Source organism: Podarcis filfolensis, assembly GCF_964270895.1.
Source record: "Podarcis filfolensis genome assembly, chromosome: 5".
Taxonomy (NCBI): domain Eukaryota; kingdom Metazoa; phylum Chordata; class Lepidosauria; order Squamata; family Lacertidae; genus Podarcis; species Podarcis filfolensis.
The window spans coordinates 35,341,556-35,365,346 of NC_139608.1; the positions used below are offsets into that span (position 1 = coordinate 35,341,556).

Sequence of the window (23,791 nt, forward strand, 5' to 3'; positions counted from 1 at the left end):
TGTGATGTTTGCAGATGCCTTTGTGGCAGCAGCACTCTTCATCAAACCCAGATGGGATTAGTAGGGCACCATTGCAGCAGCTTCTTCTTTGAGACTAATGGGAGCGTTTGTAATACTGCCTTCATTACGCTGGCTTGGGCTGATGGGAGTTGTAGTCCAAATGTAGTAGTAGTTGTAATAAATCTGTTACCACCTTTCACCAGCAGGTCCTAGGGCGGGTTACAACAATTTAACTTTCAGAATTAAAAACAGTTAAAACAGGTTGCAATCACAGGAATAGTGTGGATCCTGAAAAGACCTATCTCAAATGTCAAAGGCCAGAGTAGCAAGGTCAGGGAGGGCTGCTTTCAGGACTAGAGGTTATTTTAACAGTCTTGTTGTTTTAAACTATCAGTTATCTGATCCAGACGATATGATTTAGATAGAAAAAAGGTTTGACAGTATAAGTCTATAACTTATGTTCTGTTTAAATCCTGTGTATAATATACCTCAGTTATTTTATATTGAATTGAACACAGGGTAATACAAAAATCAATACTTTCAACTGGTCCAAAGTCCGAAAAATAAGCTTCAAAAGAAAACGATTTCTTATCAAGCTTCATCCAGAAGTTCATGTAAGTACTTCCATTATAATGTCACTTCTACAGTTTCAAGCATGACTTAAATATGAAATGACATTCATACAGTATTCAGTACTGTTAATGCCTGAAAACAAGGTTCATAGGTAATAGCACTATGATAAAAGCATGTTAGTAAAACCCGTATTCCATTAAAGTCTGAATTCTGACTTGTCTTTCAAAGGAGCCCATGTGGGCATCTGAGGGGGAAAAAAAGTTTTAAAAGGGGTCTTCACACTTGTAAAAGTTGGGAACCACTGCTCTATAGCATGTTCTCGAGTCCTACATTTAACCATGATATTAAAAAATATGCCCCTGGACCCTAGACTATGTATTTTGTCTATTTTTGAGAAAGGTGATGAGGATCTTATATGTAAACAGTTAATTGTATAATTTGTAGCCACTTGATTAGTTATTACACAGGGCTGGAAAGATGCTTCATGATGTACCCTAGATAACTGGTTCAAGAAAGTTAATGTTCATTGCCATCTCAGAAAAAAATGATGGGATATTTAAGCCATTGAGAGTGATGTTGATCCTTCTGATTTCGCCTCTGGAGGTTATTTATGGAGGGAGGTTATTGGGTTGTTCTTGTTTTTATTTTGATTATGTATTCTGTGTTTTCATATTGTGACATTATCCTGTGAACTGCCCTGAGACCTGCGGGTATAGGAATTACTATTATTATTGACATCCCAGTCACAAGGGTTGCAAATCCCTTTGAAATAAGATTTTATTGGGTGGCTTCTATAGACAGGCAAGACCTTTTTCTTTATTCCCGTTTCCTTCATTGTACAATGTAAGTTGTGTTTTTCTACCCCATTTACAATTTTATAATCAAATCCATTATATTCACTCCTGATTTTTTCTTTTTCTTTTGACTTTATTATGAAAAGCTCCTTGTCTTGAATATCTATTATTTGTTGTTATTTGTTGTTTTTCTCTTCACTTCTATCATCTATTTTTGTTGAATAAAGTTTTATTAAATATTTTCTCATTGTAACCTTAAATGAGTAGAGGTAGCATGATAAAGTCCCATTGTGTTTCATTTCTAGGGTCCATATCAAGACACTCTGGAGTTTCTTTTGGGAAGTAGAGATGAGTGCAAGAACTTCTGGAAAATATGTGTTGAATATCACACTTTCTTCAGGCTGTTTGATCAGCCAAAACCAAAGTCAAAAGCAGTCTTTTTCAGCAGAGGGTCATCTTTCAGATACAGGTATGATATAACCCAGTTCATTTTGATCCAGGAAAATGGAACCAAGAAAAACTTTGGAAGTAATTCCTTTTAAATTAAAGGTTTAGGATCTTTATTTCTTGAGTACAAGAAGCCCAGAATTTTATGTACTTTCCTGGAGATTTTTTTGTAACATTCACATTTATTTCTTCACAGTGGGCGTACACAGAAACAATTGGTGGATTATGTTAAAGAAAGTGGGTTGAAAAAAATCCCATATGAAAGGTAACAAGCTCTTTTATATAAGTAAAGAGTCTTTCATATTCTTATTTTGTATCTTCCTTAGTCTAGTCTACAATAATGAAAGTCCTTTTTTCCTAGCGATTGTAAACTGTTAAAGTATTATTATTTTCTGGAGTTTTGTCAGCTTCAGAATTTGACATTTTTATATTCCAAATTTAATTAATTAAAATGCTTAGATACTTGACATTGGGAATTATGTTGAGTAGGAAGGAGCTGTAATTGACAAACCATTTAACATGTTTCAAATTCAGAAAAGTGATTTGATTGAATGGCATGAATATATGTTGGCTTAAACTTCACTTTTGCTTCACATAGTGCCAACTGGAGACATGTAGTCTTTTTTTGTTCCAATGTTGTAAACCATCTTGCATTTGTTCATTGTTATACTTACCGGATGGTATCCAGAGCTTTCCTTCTGCTGACAAAAAGCATCCGTCAGCAGAACAGGGAGGGAGACGATTTCTGGTCATTCTTCTTCCATGCTGCAGCCCCCTGCGCACCCCAGAATTGGCTATTGAGAGTTTGGAGAGGTGTACCAGATCTTGAACATCTGGACCACATGAATAAACATTTTAAGCATTTTTTTGAATGTTAAAAATGTGTCCTATCCCAGATTTGTATTTTAGATATTTGTGTTGAAACTTACAGAATATGGAAATACATTTTTGCAGCTTTCCTCTCTCTTTAGTTAAAATTATAATTTGCAGTCACTGTGTCTAACAGATACAATTATCCATGAATGACAAAATTCTGAGGAATTTTTTCCTTCCAGTAGCACCTTAAAGACCAACTAAGTTAGTTCTTGGTATGAGCTTTCGTGTGCATGCACACTTCTTCAGATACACAGAAGAAGTGTATCTGAAGAAGTGTGCATGCACACGAAAGCTCATACCAAGAACTAACTTAGTTGGTCTTTAAGGTGCTACTGGAAGGAAAAAAATTTTTTTGTTTTGACTATGGCAGACCAACACGGCTACCTATCTGTAACTAAAATTCTGAGGCTCATTGATTTATTACTATTGATCTTTATCACACCTAACAGCCTTATGAAGTAGGTTATGCTTCAGGAATAGCTTCTTACTGAAGGCCCCATGTTTGCTTTCTGTGTATAGCTAATGAAGTGATCAGGGTATCACAGCATATTCTTTCTTTACAGGAGGCATAGTAAAACTAGAATGTCTGCTCACACCTTGCATGCTGATACACCCAAACAGGTTAGTCTTGATATTAACCTGTTTTGAATTATCAGAAAGATTATGAAACTCAGCCTTTTCATTCTAAAGCATGAATGACGTCCGCATTTAAAATTATATATATTTTCAATCATTGCTCTGTTCAGCTTTGTCCAATTCTGGTAGTAATGTTAAATATGTGTGTACTGTTGAATCAACTTCAGAGTTTTTCAGCTTGTACAGGAAAACGATTTTTCCTAAGTGTTTGCCTAGGGAATTTTTAGCTTTTTTCTTTTGAATGGCAGAGCTCCATGCCATATCACAAACTGCATATAAAACCTACTTGCAAAGGAAATTTGCTACATGGAATATATATGGGTGGGTGGGGGGTGCTATTCTAAAAGCATGAATCTTATTTTGGGCTCATGGAACAGTGCAGTTCTTTGGATCCAGATCAATATTTGGTCCTAAATAAATCATATATCTTTATCAGCCAGGAGCTGTAGTTCATTATCGATATGATTTACCAGTGTATAGAAAATAAATCTCCTTACTGTTGCAATAACAAAAACTTTTCTATAGATGCCATTTCAGGGTGTCAAGATTTCATGCATAATTACTGGTACAGTTAACACAGTCATATAATGAATCAACTTTCTCTGGTCCCAAATCCAGAATTCTAATCCAACATAGTGCTCTCATGTAGACCTTAGGAGGAAGAGTTATCTGTAAGAATCCCAGGGCCAGTTTTCTCCATTCATCTACTCCGAACATTATATCTGGAAAACATCATTAGTCATACTATGAAGAGTTCATTCATCCTCAATTTCATATAATAAAGATACATCACCTCACAATAATTCCCTCTGCCATTTTATAAAGACCAAACAGGGCCATTTCTACATAAAAGAATAAAGGAATGAATGCAAAACAGACATGAAAAATCTAGAGAAACCAGTGAGTGATCAATACAATCTGCCTATGCCTAATAGTCACATACTACATGTATCCTTCAACCATATCTGAAGAAATAGACTTTCAAAGCTCAAGACTCAATGAAATGGTTACCTTTAAAAAGTTGGCACAATATGCTTTTTTCTAAAATTAATACAAATCATGGATGACTGAACACTTGAGCCAGATTTAAAATGCCATAGATAGAGCAGAGGGCACCAATTCAGCCACCTTTGTCATGTGGTAGTGTCTCTCACACTGAAAACAGGCAAGGATGAGTCCCACAGTCTTCACAGTCAAGTCATCTCGGTAAAATTCATGAACTTATAAACATGTTTATCTGTCAGTTCAAGTGGACATGGTTAGATGTATCCTAAAACAGATTGTCTAATAGCTTCCTCTCTTGTTTTTCTCCTCAGAGTGCCTCATTTACAGATGGATTAAGAACCTCTGGGCCTAATGCATGTACATATGCCTCCTTTCATTCGGATAATGCGTTAGCCACAAACATTGCCAGCTTGCCCACTTTCACAGAGAGCAAGCCTTTATTTTTGGAGCCCAGAATATCCCATACAAGGAGCTTGGCTGCAGAAGCAAATAGTGGGACATCAGAAGAAACTGGGAAGAAAGTGATACAGCAGCCTGGATCACCCGTACTCCAGTCATTCCAAGGTGTTGGGCTTTGTAATGTTGCAGAAAACTGCACCCCCACTTGTACTGATGTTGAGAGTAGCTGTGGTTTAGGTGTAGCAGTAGAAGGTAGGAATACTTGTAAAAATGACAATTATGTGGATGACTTTACCACAGGTATGGCCATTGCTGCTAAACAGCATCTGCCTCAAGGTAGGGGTGCCTCACTTGTAAAACTGGTTAGCTCCCAGCTTCAGGTTTCAGAAGAGTTCATTGATGATGATCCAGCAGAAATGTCTTTTTTTGCTGGAGGTTCTGAAGCATTTTCCTATTTGTATGATGGTTTAGATTTGCAGGAGTCAGAGCTAACTAATTGTCTCTCAGAGTCACCTGCTTTAACTAAAGAAATTCTGCAAAGAAATATGATGTCTTCTCAGTCAAGTCCTGATAGGTGCTCCATAGAAGCAGTAGATATGAACATGGACCATGAGTTTGAATTTGAAGGAGAGAGTGATTTTAATGGGAATGAACAGCCATCAGATACCTCGGAATTGTTTGAAGTTAAAGCTCAGGCAAGCAGAATGCAAAGTCTTCTGAGTCCTTCTGAAACTAGTTCATTAATTAACAACCGTTCTGAAAGTAGTTCTCTCAACAATTTGACATTAAATGGTATGCCATTTTTGCACACTTATAGCTCTGCTAATCACTCTGAAGCTAGTTCAATGGTGAATTTTCCAGCATATTCAGTTCGCTCTGAGTCAAGTTCAGCTTTTCAGTTCACTGACATTATTGACCAGCTGGAACAGCTGAGCTATCCACCTACCACTACAGAAGACTCTAGTAGCACTGATGACTCATGGGATTCAGAAACTGCAGCCCCATTAGACATAAACCTCTTTTTCAACAACCCCTTTGCTGAGGCTACTAGAGAGAATTTCACTCTTGATTTTCAGAATAATCTTAAGAATCTCACCCAGGAAGATAAAACAGAAGACACACACACAAGCCATTAATATTTTGGTTGATATTACGTAAATTTATGCTTTCAGGAATCTGGTTTTGAAAGAGAAAAGATAATGTAGATTGTTTCTGACCTGGTTCATTCTAGTGATTGGATTTCAAATTCATGTCCTTTTTTAAAATCCTTATCCCAATTTTTCTCAAGCCATCATAAATTAGTTGCTACTTTGAAGTGTAGATGTCAGTGGTGCAGACTAGCCATTATAATTTTTCTAATGTATTGTACTATGCATTTTTTATCACCCAGCAATTGTTTAAACCATCTGTGGTGAAGGTCACTGCATCACTGAATTTTGAACTTAGGTACACTTTGCAAATAACAGACCCTCTACAAAGCATTGCTGCTGATGAGCAGTAAATGTCTTGAAAGGCCATTGGCATATTTTGTGCTTCCTTGTTGGTGCTTTGTTAGAATTTTAACACATTACGCTGCAGAAACAAGCCTATAACAGGGATAGGGAACCTGTGGTCTTCCATATGCAGTTGGACTACAAATCACATCATGCATGGCTATTGGCCTTGGGAGATAGAGTGGAACAGCATCTGGAGGGCCACAGATTCCCCACCCCTGCTGTAACTTAGCTGAATCAATATGAAAGGTTTGCTTGAGCTTTTATTTGAAGATGGTACTACTTCAAGGAAATGATCTTATTATTGTTAGACTATGAATATACAAGTGGTATTGAAAGACTATATTATGGCGGTAAGAGAGTTGGCAAACCTGGTTCTCTCAGGTCTCCTGATAGACATTGAAGAATGTATTTAAGTTGCAAAGCAGGAAAGCAAACCTCGTACAGGAAATAAACTAAAATACTGTTAGGGCAGTGTCTGAAAGGATTATATCTTGAATTAATTAAATAGGCTTGTGTATCTTTCCATTATAATTTCCTAATTATGCCTGTGTGAAAGGGAAGATTGTGCAATATATGAACTTCACCAGATTTTCTGTGGTGGTGGTGGGGAACCAGGCACATCTGGTTTGTATACTCTGTGATAATCTTGTTTTCACTGTGGATTTCCTATCATACTTTAAAAAACCACTTTCATAATCCTCCTGACCAAATTCTTATTAGACTGATTTTATCAGTGTGCAGCTCAGCATAATGGAGCGATTGCCTTCAGGCTGCCAATTAGTTTGCTTTTTGTTCTGAGTCTTTCCACATACAAGATTCACTTTCACTAGTAGTTTATCATACCTGTAGTGATATGCGCCATGTGCCTGAAATGGTTAAATCAGAAATAATTTATACTAGTTGTGGTAGTAGCACATTAAATAATACATATAGTAAACCCACAACTTAACTCGGGGGTTACGTTCCAAGGATCGCGCCTGAAGCCAAATCACATAAAGGCAAAACACACTGGGTTCAAATGCGGGTGGGATTGCCAAAGTCTTTTCCCCAGGACATCCCTTCCATTTTTAAAAAAGTGTTGTTGTTGTTGTTGTTGTTTTGGCCAAACACATAAAGCTGGATGTGCACAAGTTGCTGGCTTACTGTACCATGGAATGCAATCTTTAGATGTCAGATTTTTTTAAAATCAGACATCTCTGCCCCTCTACTTTTTCAGAGAAGTACCAGGACTCTGTAGGGCCAGGTTGTGCTTCATGTGGGTATGTGGAGAATATCTGCAAATATTCTATATTTAACTTTGATTTTAAGTATTGCTTTGCTTATTGTAAAGCTATGTCGGTGATGCCATAAAGTTATATTACTAGATTAAAGGGTTTCCCCCCACTTTTGCCAACCATAATTCAGAAAGGACTTTGCTTAAGTAAGATTTTAAAGTTAAGAATACATGCACCTTTGCTGATACAGGCTAGGAGTTCTAAAATTAGATATTGGCCATGATCAATGACTGGTGGTACATGCTGAGAATTGTACAAATAACTTTGGTTAGTAAATGGTAATGTGAGGTAATTGTATTTCTTCTCAGAAACAACATATCTATGGCAATCCACTTCTGAACTCTTGGCACAGTACAGTTAATTTCCTGTTAAAGCTTCCTATTGAATAGATCAGTTCAGTTACTAAAATCAAACAACCTTTTCTTTTCCATTTGGAGCATTGCACAACACCCATATTTTATTCAAAACCATCATAATTAAATACAAGATTGGTCAAATGCAGGTGCATTTTCTAGATGCGCCTGTTAACTTCCCCAGAGGCTTTTCTAGTAGCTGTTGTTCTTAAATATGTTGTATGTTTTGAAATTAAGTAAAATATTCAGGATTTGTTTGGATTCCATGCCCTTCTGTTTTGTAAGTACTTGTAGGGTACTTCCCTATGAACGTCTAACATTTTTTTAAAAATAGTATTTTTTAACAACGTCATAGTTTTTCTGTTTTAAACACATTAAATTGCCTTCATTCCCAATATGAGATTGTTCCTGAACTCTCAAACATTTTAGGTAAGTCTGAACCTGTTATTTATTCTTAGTGAAATATAGTTAAAAATAAATTTCACAATACCATACTCAGCTTCTGTTTATCTCCAAGCTGTGAAGTTATGGACTGACAAGGTTATGTTGATTGAAGTTGGGACTGATATGCATAGCAGAAAAGAAATGTGTTGGGTCAGCTGGTTAGTTTCCAGTAGTGTGGTGGTTTTTTTAAAGAATTCAGAATGTGGACAATGGAGGGCTGATCTAGAAGTTGTAAGGAACCAGAGATTTGCTCTGCCTCTTGATTGCAGACCTCACGGAAGACCTTGGGCTTGTGTGTAGAAAGATTTCCCTTTTTATTATACTCCATGGGGAGATCTCTTGCACTTTCTTAGTTCTCATAGTGTATTCTACTTTCTTCTGAGAAACTTGTCATAGTTCAAGTCTGTTTTGTTCGGTATTAAACCATCTATGCTACAGAAGATGAACATTTTTGTTCACCCTAGTCATATCTTGTGATATCGTTAATTTTGCTAGTTTTATTATTATTTTTACTGTTTTGCTCATTTCCCGCTTCTGTTAGTACAAACCTAGTTGTTGGTAGAAAAACTTGCCTAGAATTCCAGTTTTAAAAATAAATGTGCATGTGTGTTGCAGATTATAGCAAGTAGCAGCTGATTGCCTCGGGGTCAACAGGCAGGTGGGGAGCAAATTCACAAAGTGAATGTTCCTTTGACATTAAGATACATTAGGGGAAATCAAAAATCTGTACATAGTAGGTAGCTTTTTTCATAGTTGCAGAAACATCCATGCAAGTGAGTTTGCTCCATTGTACACTGATAAAGTATTTGACTGCACTTTATGGTACATGGGTATGTAGTATTAAATATTCGGATTTTAATCAGATATACTCAAAGCATTCTTAACTGACATTATTATAGGTTTATAATCATTCTGCATTTAAACATATTTATTTTGACCCAATTAAAAATAAAGGATGAGTTGATTGATGGAATATGCATTGACAAACATATACAGTTAAGCTTTGGCAGAACTGTCCACACATAATTTATAATGTTGTATCCATTGTAGAATTGAGTATATAATTTGCTATTAAAGCAATTTCTTTTTCTAATAATTATTTACCACTTGACTTGAGTAGTGACATGCTTATTTTGCAATCTGGTTCACTTTTAAATTCAGTTTACTAACCTTAAAAGACTAATGAATTTCCTATCAGATTATATTCTTATGGATGGTGTGTGTGTTATGCCTTTAGAAGAGCATTAATTAAAAACCTGTTGGTAATTCATTCCCATTATTGTCATTTTGCCGAGTCTTAAGCGTTCAGGTATTACATGCAATAGTTAGGCTTTCATTGCAAATGTCTCAATACTGATTCTCACAGTGGTCACTTATCTTTAATATTCAACTCCCCAACCAATTAATGCAGTATATACTTGTATGCACATGCTGAATAAATTAATATTGTGAGTTTTTTGCAGCTCTTCACGCTTAACTTCAGCTCCAGCTAAATATTTTACTCCTTGTTTGTGAAATTTTAGGGGGTTCATCCACTTAATGAAGAATTTGATTTTCAATGGTTCATCAGTACTTAAAATTGGTATGAGTGAGATCATAAGAAATAGTTTGGCATATTTAGGGCCAAGTCATAGCTTTAGTATGTGGAGCACATAAAAAATACAGACTCTCTGTATTGGCAACTGACTGCAAAGGTTCAGAACATACTGGACATACATATAGTAAAGCTTTATGCTTCAAATGATTTGTGCCTTAGTATGATGCATTTCTTAGTACAATTGATACATATTCAGGAAAAAAATACATTTATTGGACTGGAAATTCTTACTACAACTTTTTGATCACGATCATTTTTATACTCCAGATGTTTGTTTTATACTTTTTGTTTTCTGTTGAAATTATTGATGATATATCTACAAATTTGTACTAATTTGAAATTGTTTATGCAATAAAATGAGGAAGTCTTTGATATGAATGATAAATTTGCTTTTACCTTTCATTAACGGTTTTGTTTTTAAAAAAGGCTTACTATTTTATTTTGTAAGGCTCCCTTACTTTAGAAGTGTAGTAGCTCTTTATAATGCAACGATTTATTCTGGAATACAACAGCGAATTTATCTGGAACCATTTTTACTCTGTTCTTTCTTTAAAACAAGCTGGCCATGGTCATAAGTTGTTTTAGTCTTACATATTCTATGAAAATCTATAGTATAAATTATATACACAAACACAAGTAAAAATCTACTTAGCTTGTTTCAGGCAGATTAGTCCGTGAAGCTCACCAACATTTAACTTACGGGATAGGCCACGAAATATCTAAGTAGCCTATGCAGATTAAGTGTTCTACATATCCAAATATTTTATGGTCTCTCTTGTTTAAAGCTGCTCTTTCATTATCCATACTTGATTAGCATTTTTGTTTGACAGTATTGCTTTAATTTGCACAGTGAACTACATACAGCTGGACCCCTTACATACAAGAAACCACCTGGGATTTGGGATCAAAAATCCTCAAAACTTGCTATAAAAAAAGTATTTCTTCAACAATTTTGACATTTTCATATCTTTCTCATTTCTTTGTTTTACAACGCAGGCTGTAACACTTTAGTACTATTCTACAGACAGAAAGTTCCTACAACACACATTCAAGTGCCCTGTGTCCCGCTGTTTAGTACTTGATATTCAAGCACTGTTGGCACTCGGTTGTGAGCTCTGCACATTCCCAGTTGGCTGAAATTTTGACACCAGTATTAACATTTTCCTCTTTCCTAGCAATATTGATATCTTCAAATAGTCAGTCAATTTTTCCTCTGTGCTGGTGTCACTGAGGGCAGATTACAGAAATTCATAATACGGGTAATGCCTACTTGTAGGGGTTGGGGCACCTGCTTTCCTCCAGAAATTGTTGGAGTTAGAGCTCCCATCATGGTCAGTGACCAAGGTTGGAAATTTTATTCCAACAACATCCAGAGGGCCACAAGTTCCCTACCACTGGCTATTCGGAGGCACTGGCCCTCAGTTTGAATTAGCATTGCTTTCCATCAGTGATTCCCAAGCCAAATATAGCTACCAGTTTTGTAGTTGAAGAGGGTCATTTTTCTGACAGTTCAAATTTAAGTAAAATGCATCCTGATGTAGGAAACAGTATATTGACACAGTGGTAGAACTTCTTATTTAAATAGTGTTTACTATACTACCTGGAAATATGATTCCTCAGAAGGAGGAGTAAAGCAGATGCACTGGATGCAACTGTACTGTAATGACAATCGTATTATCAAGGGCCCTTTTTATTTTCAGACACAGAATATAAAAGAGGTTCATATTTTGGGAAAGGAAATGCACCCTACTTTCTCATTATAATATTGTTCCATTTTAAAATGCTATTTGGGAGTGTTAATAACCTCTTTGAGAGTATCTGTGTGCTTTTGGTATCGTGCTATGGAACCATACAGAGAATTGTGTTCTGTAAATATGAATGCACAGAACCAGTTCTTTAACTACCATTGCAGGTAAGTAAAATATGCATCTTAGAACACATGGCATGGGTAAAAATGCTATTTCAGTTTACTAGTGTGCAAACACTTCGTGAGCATATACTACTTAGGGGTGTGAGCAGAAGATGTTACAATTCCTCTTTTTTCTTTTTTCTTTTCTTTTTTGCAAAAGACATCAAGATCTGGGGGTTTCCTTACTTGGTATCTGTGTGGCACTTGCAGATATGCTATTTACTTTTGTCTCTGTGCAACCATGAATTCCTTCTTTTGTACTTGTCTATACCTGTAGCAGTCATAGAAAGGGAAGACATGAGGCAAATAATGAATTGCTTTTCTTTAAAGGCCTCAGCCTCTTATAGGAAGGGGCTACGGCATCAAGGTTTATTTACAGCTTGAAGTAGCAAATTCTGTTCTTACAATAGGGTCATGGAGAGGAGGAATAATGGCAATGAGTCTTTTTCAATGGGGTATTCGGTTTTAGAGGGGTTATAGAACCCTATTTTGATTACTCATGTCAAAAGGTTGAACAGCTTGTAGAAAATAGATTTCTGTTCAAAATAGTGAAAATAACATGTCCTAAAAATCAGACTCTTTGGATATTCAGGAGTCATTTTTTCATATCTGCAGTTTTTGGGGGTTTTTTTAATGGTATTAAACAGTGTGTGGGATTGGAATGCTAGCCTGTTGTATTTTTTGAGAAGCTGTCACATTTCTTTTTGAAAGAAGATATTGTATATATACAATAGACAGCTACCCAACCCTCAGTTTTCAGAGACAAGTAGACTGGGTGCATCATTTATGGAGCCATAGTGTAAGCACATTGGGGACTTGCTTGGTTTTCCGAAGTCGTTTTGAATAAATCACAAATCTACTTTTGCTAAGTTGTGCACTCTTTGAAGGTTCTAGCCTTCATTCATTCACATAAGTAGGATCAGGTCTGAAACTATTGTGAAATCGTATCCATAGTGTCTGCTGCCATTTTATCGCATGCATACTAATATCAGCTAAGTGTATAGCGTCTTTTTAAAAACAAAGCCTGGCTTACTGTAACTTGTAATGTGTTTATACAACTTGTCAGTGCATCAGTGTCCAACAGAAAGGCTGATGGCTACAAACCTTTTGTAGAAGTCATACTTTTAATATACATAAATAAGAGTTTGAGGAGTTTAACACCTGATTGCTGTAGAATGAGGGGTGGGGGTGGAAGTACAAATGGATTTTTATGCATTATTGTGACCTGTACTAATGTATGTATTAATAAATGTAGAATGTAAGTTGTCTGCGGTACTACTGAAACTCACCTGCTTTCAAGAAAATCAGTTTACTTAGCAGTAGTTTGACTTCTAATTTTTCAAATTAGGAAATGCTTGTTGGATGTAGATTTTCAAAAGACACTTGGAGACACACCCCTTTTAACTGCTGTTAAATTGAAGGTGTTGTGCATTGCATTAGCTTCTCTACAGCTTTAGTCCCACTTCTGTGACATGATTTGCATTCATCTAAAATTAAACAAACCTGCAGCTGAAAAACTACATAAAACTACTGCTTCAAAGTGCAGACCTCTCTGGAAACACAGAAGTTGGATTCAGTGGCAAAGGAAGTTCAGTTTTACACATGGTCAGACAGGCTCATCTACAGACACACACAAAAGGCACCACTAATAAGGCAAAAGACTTGCTTCTAAAGTTCCTTATGTGCTTTTCATATCCACAACTTTCACTCACACTCTAAACACACATTTTCCATCTTTGTGAAATGATACTATCAAAAGTAGATGCGGCATCCCTTCTAAATAACCAGTCAGTTGTCAGGCAGGCTGCAAAGTTGTCTGTTGACTCCCATGTATAATGGGAGGCCTTTTAATAGTCACTGACTGTAAAAATCATGCTGATTTGCATTGTTTCAAAACCACTCCCATCTTTAATCTCACCCCACCCCACTCCCATGATTCTCTTCAATTCTTTTGCTTCCTGCAGAAGATGAGAGGTGGGGCAAAAGCAATTCATCTTCAGAAAAGAAAAAAGAAAAGAAAAGAAAAGAAAAGCTGTAGCAGTCTTCCTTTATCATATACCTGTTAAAATGCAATGCTGCTAAGGGCAGTGTGAGACACTGGCAGAGCTTTCTTTACTTAGTGTGTTTTAAGGAAAGATTTCACCCCCACTGTTGTTTCTACAGTTGTGGTCATAATGTACTGGATGCCATCTGCTCACAATCTCATATACACACAATGAAAAGGATCAGTTACAGATATATCTCACTACTGAGATATATCTCAGATATGTCTCACTATATAGAAGGATCTGGCAACTTCTGTTTCAGTGTATCTGAAGAAGTGTGCATGCACACGAAAGCTCATACCAAGAACTAACTTAGTTGGTCTTTAAGGTGCTACTGGAAGGAAAAAATTTTTTTTTGTAATGAAAAGGATATTAGCCTTGAAACTGAGCAGCATTTTCAAATAGAGTTTTTTTAGAGAGAGAGAGAGAGAGAGAGAGAGAGAGAGAGAGAGAGAGAGAGAGAGAGAAAGAAAAAGAAAACATTAAAGAGGAGCGGTTTCTGTTGGAAAGGAAAGGAAATACTAAAGACTCTGGGGGAAGTCCAAGCTGCTTCTTGCTTGTATTTGACTTGTACGTTCAAGCAGATTTCCCGTAAACTGCTTTCCCAGCAAGGAACAAATGCCAACAAATACGCTGGATCTTACAGATACCATACTAAAAGTCAGGAGGAGGAGCAGGGGACTGCATGAGCTGATACAATACACAGTAGACTGGCCAAAGAATGTTAATAGTTAACTTCCCTGATATTCTGAATCTCTTCCAGGTGACCTAAGTGTAACACTGTTTAGCTTCCTGAGTTAACCAGTGGGAATGCATGCACTTAAACTTCCTCTCCTTTTCGTAATGCCTCCCCTTTCTTTTGGCATTCATTACTTTTAAAAGGCTTTGCTTCCTGAGTCAAATGAGAGAGCAGTCGGTTCCTTTCAGTAGTGTATCCAATTTCTTAATCCCGCTTCAAATAAGTGTTGAAAAGTATTATGTGCCTGTTTATTACTGGGCCTTAATATCACTTTGAGTGGATACTTTGGGGCAGTTCAGTGGAACTTCTTTTTGCTGCTTACAGTGGAATCAAGAATAAATGTTGGCCGGAGCACAAAGCTTCATGCTGTCTTTCTGAGGCTGTACAGAATGGAATTTGGAGTGGGAGTGGCAGACATATCTGGGGCAGCACTTACTGGTGTCAGCGTAGGAGCCCTCTCTGGCATTACCCTGTCCAAAACAGCTTTAGCATTGGAATAATAATGATAATATATATTAATTATAACAGGGAAAATGTCAGCCATAATTCAAATGCAAGAAACTTTCAAAATGCATAAGTAGAGAAGCTGTTTTGCTTTGAAAGTGAGGGACAATGGGATGAACAGCCTAATTTTGAAGTTTTGTGCTCTAGGTAACAAATCGCAATGCTAGGGCTCCAGAATGCTTAACATTGCAGTTCGGATCTGTGCCATTTATTTCCCATTTCGTGCAAAGCTCCTGTGTTCAAGTCCCTCTTGTGGGCTTCTCGTGAGCAACTGGCTGGCCACGGTGAGAAGAGTGCTGGACTAGATGGGCCTTCAGCCTGATCCAGCCTGATATTCTTACATGATACTGATCATGGAATTGGCTTGCATTAAAACTGAGACACCTTCTCTGTAGAGAACAGTATTCTGTGAAATAGCTTGCTTGCTCTAAAGAAAAGCTACAAGAAATGGAAAATTTACTCTAGCTTGGTAATTGTCATAATGCTAAAACATTGTTTTGATAAGCTTCTTTTTCATTCCTTGCTACATAACAATTATGTTGTGCCACGGCTGTCCGGACACACCCTCAAACATTACTTGACAAATGAAATAACTTATCTCCACCCAGTTAGTGATGCAACGTGGTTTAAAGACTGTAGAGGAAGCTGTATTTAGTATGGCTAGTTATTTAAAAGCTGCTATGTGGTTCCAAAGTCAGGAAGGGCATGCAATCTGCATTCTCCCTATTTCTAGTTTCATATTTCCTATCCATACATACACAGTTTCTGAAATCAAATGTATGCTGAACTCTGAAAACATGGAGCTTTCCCATTTTTGTTCTCCTGCTTTCCGTTCCCTGTTTATCAGGGCCACTGTGTCTCTTGTGATCTGTTTGCAGAAAGTAGTAAGAACTCGACTCTCCAAGAGGAGTATGTTGAAGCAGTATATTGTGGTCTTGATCTGTTTAGCCATAGCAGAGGGAATGGGATTGTTGGTATTGTAGGTTGCTTTTGTTCAAAAGTCTAAATTCTTAGCTAATTCCAGTTTGACCTCCAAGAAATTGTACCTAACATTTTCAAAGACTGCTTTAAAATATTTGTGGGCTCATTTAAAAAAAAAAAAATTAAGCAAACCAGGGGAGACAACTACTTGCAAGTGTTATGTGGATTTGGCGATGTGCCTGGTGGTATTTTGTTGAAGCAAAACCAATTCTTAACCTCTTTCTCCTCCCCACTTCCTTCCTAATGTGACCCTTAGGTCCTCAGCTGTCTTCCTTTGTAATGAAGAGTCCAATGACTCTGAACCCCTCGTTTCATGTGAATATGAACACACCTGGCCAGGGCTCATCTCCCCTTTTGAGTCCTGTCCTGAGCGATGTTGGTGGTGCTAGGATAGAAGAAGAGGATGAGGCAAGGCGTAAGGTAAGGCAAGGACAAGGAGGGTGATTTGTGTTTGTTTGTTTCATGAACCTCTGCTTCAATTTCTGATTTCTTTGTTGGGGCTTATTCACATTTACCTTTCCTCTACTCTTTCCACACACAGTCCATGGTTTAAACTTCTGTGTCCGAGTTGCCCCCCCTTTTTGTTTTTACTCTACAGCTTTCCCTGCAAAAACCCACTCTTTAAATTTCAATCAGAGGAAACACAATCCACAGAAAACTTTGAAGAACAGGTTTTCACAGGGAAAGCTTGGGGCAAAACAAAACGAAATAAACCACTTGGACACAGAGCGTTAAAGTGCGGACCTCTGCATACAAGGAGCATGGCAAAAGTTAAGCGTACATAAGCCCTTAGATATTAGCAATGTGCAAATCTGCCAGTGCTATGCTATCGTACTGACTTGTGTACTATTAAACTTCCCACACAATGGTTTTTCTTGACCTATGTTAAAATAAATACACGACACTTTGCTACTATAAAACTGCTAGAAGGAACAATCCTTTGTTCCAGCTGTTTCAAAGTGAGATATGAACTAAATGCTTCTCTTTACCTCAAGAGCACCATTTTTGTCCTTTCTGTTTGTGGGAAATAGTTGTACTGTAAAACATTAGAGACAGTTATAGAAAGTACATTAATTCCAACTCTCTGAGTGCTTTTCTGCAGTCTAATAATCCACTATTTCTTGTCAAAAACAGATCCTTCTCTTTAACACATTTTTCAGGTGGGAATGAGCTGGTTTTGTTGTTTAGCAAGCTCAGCTCAACCCATAGACAATTTATCTTATTTAACAACCATATTGATTACTGCTGGTGAATCATGCTGGTGAATCAATCTTGGTGAACGTGAAATTAACTAGAACAAAAGGCAAAACCCTTATTTTGCATGTCTAAGCAGGAGGGAAATTAACTATACAATTAGGAGTTCTATCTTCCCACTTTGTATCTTACACTTAGAAGAATTTGGGAATTTGGGGTTGGGCATTTTTGTGTTTGGAGTATGTTCCATAATCTTAATCTAGGACTTTCTCTATTGAAAATAATACAGTAAACCTCAAGGTTGTGATTTGGTGCCTTATCTGAGGTTAGATGAGATGTATTAAAAAGCAAATTTGTGGCTTCCTGTACCCATGTTTCTGTTTCCATCAGGCTCAATGTGACAAAGAGGTTGAAGCTTTTCGATGCAGTGTGTCTCTGTCCAGACACATACAGCCTAGAGGATCAGTGCTGTCGTTGTTGCATGACCCAAATAGTGGGGTGGGAGAAAATGTTTTTTGCATCAGCACCGTATCTGCAGTCCACTCTCCTGCTCATATAGCAGAGGAAAGGGAATATTTCATGCCAGTACCAAATAGATTTGATGTCAGTATGGGACAGTGCTGTTGAGAATGCCAGTTACCATCAATGTCAGGAATGTGCACTACTAGTTGAATCCAATCTGTGAATTAGGGCCACTGCTGGTTAGTTCTTACCGTATCTGCTTGGTCACAGGTAACAGTGTGTTTCAAGCAACTAACTCTAGATCAGGATCAGGGTGTGGCTTAATGAAACTCATATTCACATCTCAGGTTAAGGATTCCTATTGCCTCACCTGAAGAATACATTGGGCATAGTTGATTCAAATATTTCCTTAAAAAGCCACATACTTCAAAGCCATTTAGAGCAGGAGGCTTTGGTTTTGGCTCTCCTTTTATATTGGCACATCTGGATGGTCAAAGTAGTCTTATTATATAGCTCCACCAAGGTTTCTTAATAAGAAACATTTTCTGTTTCATTTATTTGGGATTTGCTTTTATCTTTCAGAGGTACCCAGCAGACAAAGCCTATTTCATTGCAAAAGAAATTCTTGCTACTGAACGAACTTATTTAAAAGACTTGGAAGTCCTAACTGTAGTAAGTGATTTAAACCCACTTTTCCCTAAAAAGAGTTGTTTTAATAGTTGTATGTGTAAATTGTAAATTGTAAATTGTGTGTTATTGCAGTCCCTTAGCCTCAGGGTAAAATTGGTTATAAACTGGAATTTCCCAGATGGAATATTTGCAAAACGTCTCTTGTGCATCTTGTTTAGAGTATGTGTCTGCTGCCAAAGGACTTGTTTGATATTGTTGAAATTTGTTTGCATGATGTTGTTTTTCTGGGTTCTTTGATACTTTTTACATTGCTGATACCAAGAACAGGAAGCCAAACATCTGCTTCTTATTTATCTCTCCTCTGCAGTGGTTCCGCAGTGCAGTTGTCAAGGAAAATGCCATGCCTGAAGGTCTCATGACCTTGCTGTTCTCAAACATAGACCCCATCTATGAATTTCACAGAGGTTTTCTGAAAGAGCTTGAACAGCGGCTAGCACTATGGTAAGTGTTAACATCATTGTGAAGGCAAACATTTGAATCTGGTCAAAAAGAGTAGAAATATGGTTTCTTTGTTTTAAATTTTCAGGTTTGGCATGCCTATTTTTGCAAAATACATATAAACTTCAGAGAGGTTTAGTTGATAGCATACAGTGTTAACCCTTTTCTTCCGTTTTTAAAATGATTATTTGATTATTGAGACTCCAATTTGAGCTACAAATTGAAACAGGAAACATGGTTAGTTTGCTGAGAAATGAATGGAAACAGTTTTGGAACTCTTTTATAGTTATTGTTAGTATGCTTTAGTTTCTAGAAAACAGTTCCTACTGGAAAATAATTGTAAGATTCAATTTCCCAAGAGCAGTAGCACAATCTTCTCACACTCTCATTGCAGGGAGGGACGTTCCAACGCTCCCACGAAAGGAGATTATCAACGGATTGGTGATGTCTTGCTGAAAAATATGCATATGCTAAAGGTAGGGAAATAACTCCCAAGAATCTGTGTGTTCCTTCATGTTCAGTGGGCTGATTAATATATAACATTAAATCATTGTTTAGCGATGTGTACTCAAGGAAGGAGCCCAGGCGAAATTCTTGCATGCGCCTTCTAGCCTGCTGCTCCTGCATGACTGGACTGAGGTCTTCAGCAGTGTTGACTTCCATTTTCATAGAATCCTGATTTGTTACCTATGAGCCAGATATTGTGGTTTAAAACAAATTCCAGTCTGTTTCAAACAAGCTGCTTTCAAATTCTGGGTCATGAAAGTGTCTTGTTTGGGTAACAGAGTTTGCTTTAAACCACAAGATTTGGTTTGTGTGCAATGACAGCCCGTGATTATTTGAAACTGAAAGTAAATGCTGCCAGAGCCTGTACTCATGGCCGCATCTTTTGTGATCCTACAGGAATATACCACCTACCTGAAGAAACATGATGAAGTCCTGTCAGAGTTAGAGAAAGCAACTAAGCGCATAAAGAAACTGGAAATGGTTTATAAGGAGTTCGAACTCCAGAAGGTGTGTTACTTGCCACTCAACACTTTTCTGCTGAAACCCATCCAGAGGTTAATGCACTACAAGCTGATCCTGGGGAGACTTTGCAAACACTACGTGCCAGATCATCGGGACTACACCGACTGCAGGAGTGAGTGACAGATCAGACAAATATCTGCAATGCCAATACTCGACACATTCTGTATTTTCATTTTATGTTGCTGATTGACAGAAATTCAGTTGTCTTGGTAGAAACAGTACACTCGTAGCTTGGATCCTGAATGCTTTGCGAGTCGAATGTTTTGGCTCCCAAATGCCACATACCTGGAAGTGAGTGTTCCCAGTTTGTGAACGTTCTTTGGAACCCAAACGTCTGATGTGACTTCCGCGGGTTCTGATTGGCTGCAAGAGCTTCTTGCAGCCAATTGGAAGCTGCACCTTGGTATCCGAATGTTTTGGAAGTTGAATGGACTTCCGGAATGGATTCCATATGACTTCCGAGGTACCACTGTCTTGCTACAAAACTAGTTCATCTGGTTTCAGTTATTTTTAACCTCTAGCCTATGTCAACCTTTCCCAGGCATATATGACAGCAGGTGAAGTCAAGTTCAAGCCATGACTTGAAACTTCTTTTGCATCCTAGCTTGAATTTAGGCTGTGGGTTTAAAGGAAGTACAGTGGTACAGACGCTTTAGGTTATAGACGCTTCAGGTTACAGACTCTGCTAACCCAGAAATAGTACCTTGGGTTAAGAACTTTGCTTCAGGATGAGAACAGAAATCGCGCAGCGGCAGTGGGAGGCCCCATTAGCTAAAGTGGTACCTCAGGTTAAGAACAGTTTCAGGTTAAGGACGGACCTCCAGAACGAATTAAGTTCTTAACCCGAGGTACCACTGTATTGGGACCAAACACTTTCCTTTTGAAGTTAAATCACTTAATTTTGTTTGTGTGTGTGTTTAATAAATATATTGTCCTACATCCCCAAGGACCTGGTATGGCAAATGTCATGGTGATGCCCAGTGATTGACTGGTGGGCATCCCTACCCACCTGTTGGGTGGGGGGACTACCTATTATTTTGTTCCACATTCTGTGAACAGTGTGACACTGAGCCAAGAACTGAGTCACACCATCATCTTACTTGCACTTAGTCATGTGAACGGTCTCCATTGGAAAATACTGAGTCATGTTAATGCTGTGGAAAGTGTTATCTTTGACTATTGCAGTAGTTAAGTTGTGAACATAGAAGTATAAACTCATAATAATAATAATAATAATAATAATAATAATAATAATAATAATAATATCTTTATTGTCATTGCCCCCTCTCAGGGACAACGAAATTACTTGACTGCTCCATAAAAACACTAATTAAAACAATACAAAGCCTTATTGGCTTTGCATCATACATCTCCATTTAAAATACAAGTGAGAAGAGTATCTGCCATAGTTCTTATAGGTGGGGCTGTGTGCATTCTGCAGATATAATATACAGGGCAAAATTGGATATCATGGATAAGTGTGACATTGGACCAGCTCATTACTGTCAAACATAAATGTGGCATTCACACGTGTGAATGACACATATTCTGCCTCCTAGGAATTATTGTGAAATTGAGTACTATAGCAATTAAGAATAATGGAACAGTCTCAGCCTTAACTTTTGAAGAGTTGTTCTAGTGAAAGTTGTAAGCAAAGAAATCTGCACAAAAAGTCCAGTACATGAGTAAAACTGCCCACCATGAGGATCTCTGTAAATAATAATAATAATAATAATAAATTAAAGACAGCTGAGAAATGTGGGTTACAGTCTCAGAAGCCAAAATAGAGTTATTACACATATCTCCATTACTGTCCCTGGGCTTATATACTGTGCTTGCTTCCAAAATCTCTGTCTTCCATTCCTTACTTTTCCACCATCTTCTGCAAAATATATTACTGCATTTTGAACACCTATTTCTTGGATGTAAGGTATAATAATTATGAAAGTGCAACCATGTTTGATTTTGCAGAGTTTATTTTGAGTACAAAATTAGGTAAAATGAAGTCTAAGTGGCTCTTTATGGTTCTCACTGGGGAAGAATGTAAGTGGAGCTCTGCAAGATCAGATCAGAGGCCTATCTAGTCTAGCCTTCTTTCCCACAATGACCAACCTATATAGGGCCCATGAGAGGAATTGAGTGCAGTAGAACTTTCCCTCTCTTGTTCCTCAGAAACTGGCATTCAGCAGCATACAGCCTCTGATACTGCAGGAAATACTGCCATTGTGACTAGTAGCTGTTGATACCATAGCATTGCAAGCTTTGGGTAGATCTAATTAAAATGGCATGGTCGTGTATGTTTAGGCTAGTCTGTCCACTTACCAATCATTTGGAGATTTCGGTGATTGCATCTTCTCTTAAATAAGTACATGTAACGTTCCATTTTTCCTTTTGGAAAAAAAGCAATGTTCATGCACTGCTTCAATTTGGCCTGTACTTTTGTCCATGCTTCTCTGATTGGTTGGTTTGGAGTAGACCTTTTCTTTTGTAATTCCCTTCTGCAGGTGCACTGAAAGAAATCACAGAAATTACATCACAGCTTCAGAACAGTCTCATCCGTTTGGAGAATTTCCAGAAGCTAACAGAGTTACAGCACGACCTGCTTGGCATTGATAACCTTGTAGCAGCTGGCAGAGTAGGTAGTTCTTTCCATATTTTAAGACCTGTGTACTTCAATTGTTTCTGACCTTTCTTCTTGCTTTCTTCCTTTATGGGATGATGGCTTTAGAAGTTGTACTGGTTTATTTCAGAACTAGGGAAATCCAGTATGTTATTTCCAAAAAATATATCTCAGTATTGAAACTCTCATAAATAACCATTCAAAAATTGTATTTGCATGTACTTACCGAGTTGTTTTTAAGGTTGGCAAAACAATGTGAGAAAAGGCTCCTTTGAAGGGCCTTCATTTCAGGGATCACAGGCATTGTTTCAGTTTTCCCAGTCCTTCAATTATTGCTGATCCACAGAGGTAACAGGGACCAGCACAAGTATGATGCATGCATGGGTGTGCAGGCTCTCTTCATGTATTCATTCATCAGGGACAAATCCTCGGGAAAATAGTACTTGCCTCTTAGACATTTTGAAGACCCTTAGTTGTGTACCACAACACTATAAAGAGTTTTGGAAACTGGACAAACATCCTCCCACTTACACATGTTCTACTCGCGTGCGATTGCATATATGTGCAGTGCCAAAAAATAGATAAATAGACTCATATAAATGACTATAAATAAATATAAATAGACTCAAATGGTGGGAGTCAGCTGGAGAGTTCTTGACACTTGTAAAGAAACCCTCCCCGGAGCCCAAAGAGGACATCAGATAGCACAGAAGAAACCCTGGGGAGACCGGAGGCACAGCAGGGCTTTGTGTAGGCTGCTCAGCCTCTCCGCCAAATGGCTTGATACTGGGGTAGCGCAGCAGCAGCCACGTTCCAGTGCATCCTCCTACCTCCTGCCAGCCCCAGAGCTTAAACTCACGTCGAAGAGAGAATTGTATGGAGAGAGCGTGTGAGTGAGTGCTGGAGAATTGGGGTGGGGGGAGATTTAGAGGCTTTTTAGAAGGTACTCTCCACTTTACGCAATTTCACTTATGTGCACAGGGGCCCAGAACGTAACCCCTGCCTAAGTTGGGGGATGCTTACATTTTATAAATGGAAGAGGTGGTCACATAATTTGTGGTGAGTCTGGCCATTCTTAGTTTTAATAGAACACTAACTGAGTGGCCAAGTTGTGACAGCCTAGCTGTTTTAAATAAGTTTGCTCTGGTGGCCTAGATGCCTTTTGTAGCTTAGTGGCACACTTCCAGCAGAGAACTAGAAGTGGTGCTGCTGGTGATGAGGGAAATAATCAGAGCAGAGGTGACTAACCCACAGCCCAGATCTGGCCAGCCGGTCCGTGGGAAGTG

At 37.9% G+C, this 23,791-nt stretch overlaps 1 protein-coding gene across 10 annotated transcripts in view; it reads left to right on the plus strand.

The window, feature by feature from the left end:
• Window positions 1-23,791, plus strand: part of FARP2 (FERM, ARH/RhoGEF and pleckstrin domain protein 2) — a 69,643-nt gene that overhangs the window by 32,654 nt on the left and 13,198 nt on the right. For all 10 annotated transcript variants that reach the window (XR_014548069.1, XR_014548070.1, XR_014548071.1 and 7 more), the window contains exons 9-19: window positions 519-614; window positions 1,673-1,836; window positions 2,011-2,079; window positions 3,254-3,311; window positions 4,643-4,895; window positions 16,329-16,492; window positions 18,311-18,400; window positions 18,726-18,859; window positions 19,251-19,332; window positions 19,760-19,997; window positions 22,390-22,520. Coding sequence is in view for 5 of the 10 variants with exons in the window: in XM_083613743.1 (XP_083469869.1) it covers window positions 519-614; window positions 1,673-1,836; window positions 2,011-2,079; window positions 3,254-3,311; window positions 4,643-4,895; window positions 16,329-16,492; window positions 18,311-18,400; window positions 18,726-18,859; window positions 19,251-19,332; window positions 19,760-19,997; window positions 22,390-22,520 (1,479 nt within the window). In the remaining 5 variants the exon portion in view is untranslated. The remainder of the gene's footprint in view (window positions 1-518; window positions 615-1,672; window positions 1,837-2,010; window positions 2,080-3,253; window positions 3,312-4,642; window positions 4,896-16,328; window positions 16,493-18,310; window positions 18,401-18,725; window positions 18,860-19,250; window positions 19,333-19,759; window positions 19,998-22,389; window positions 22,521-23,791) is intronic.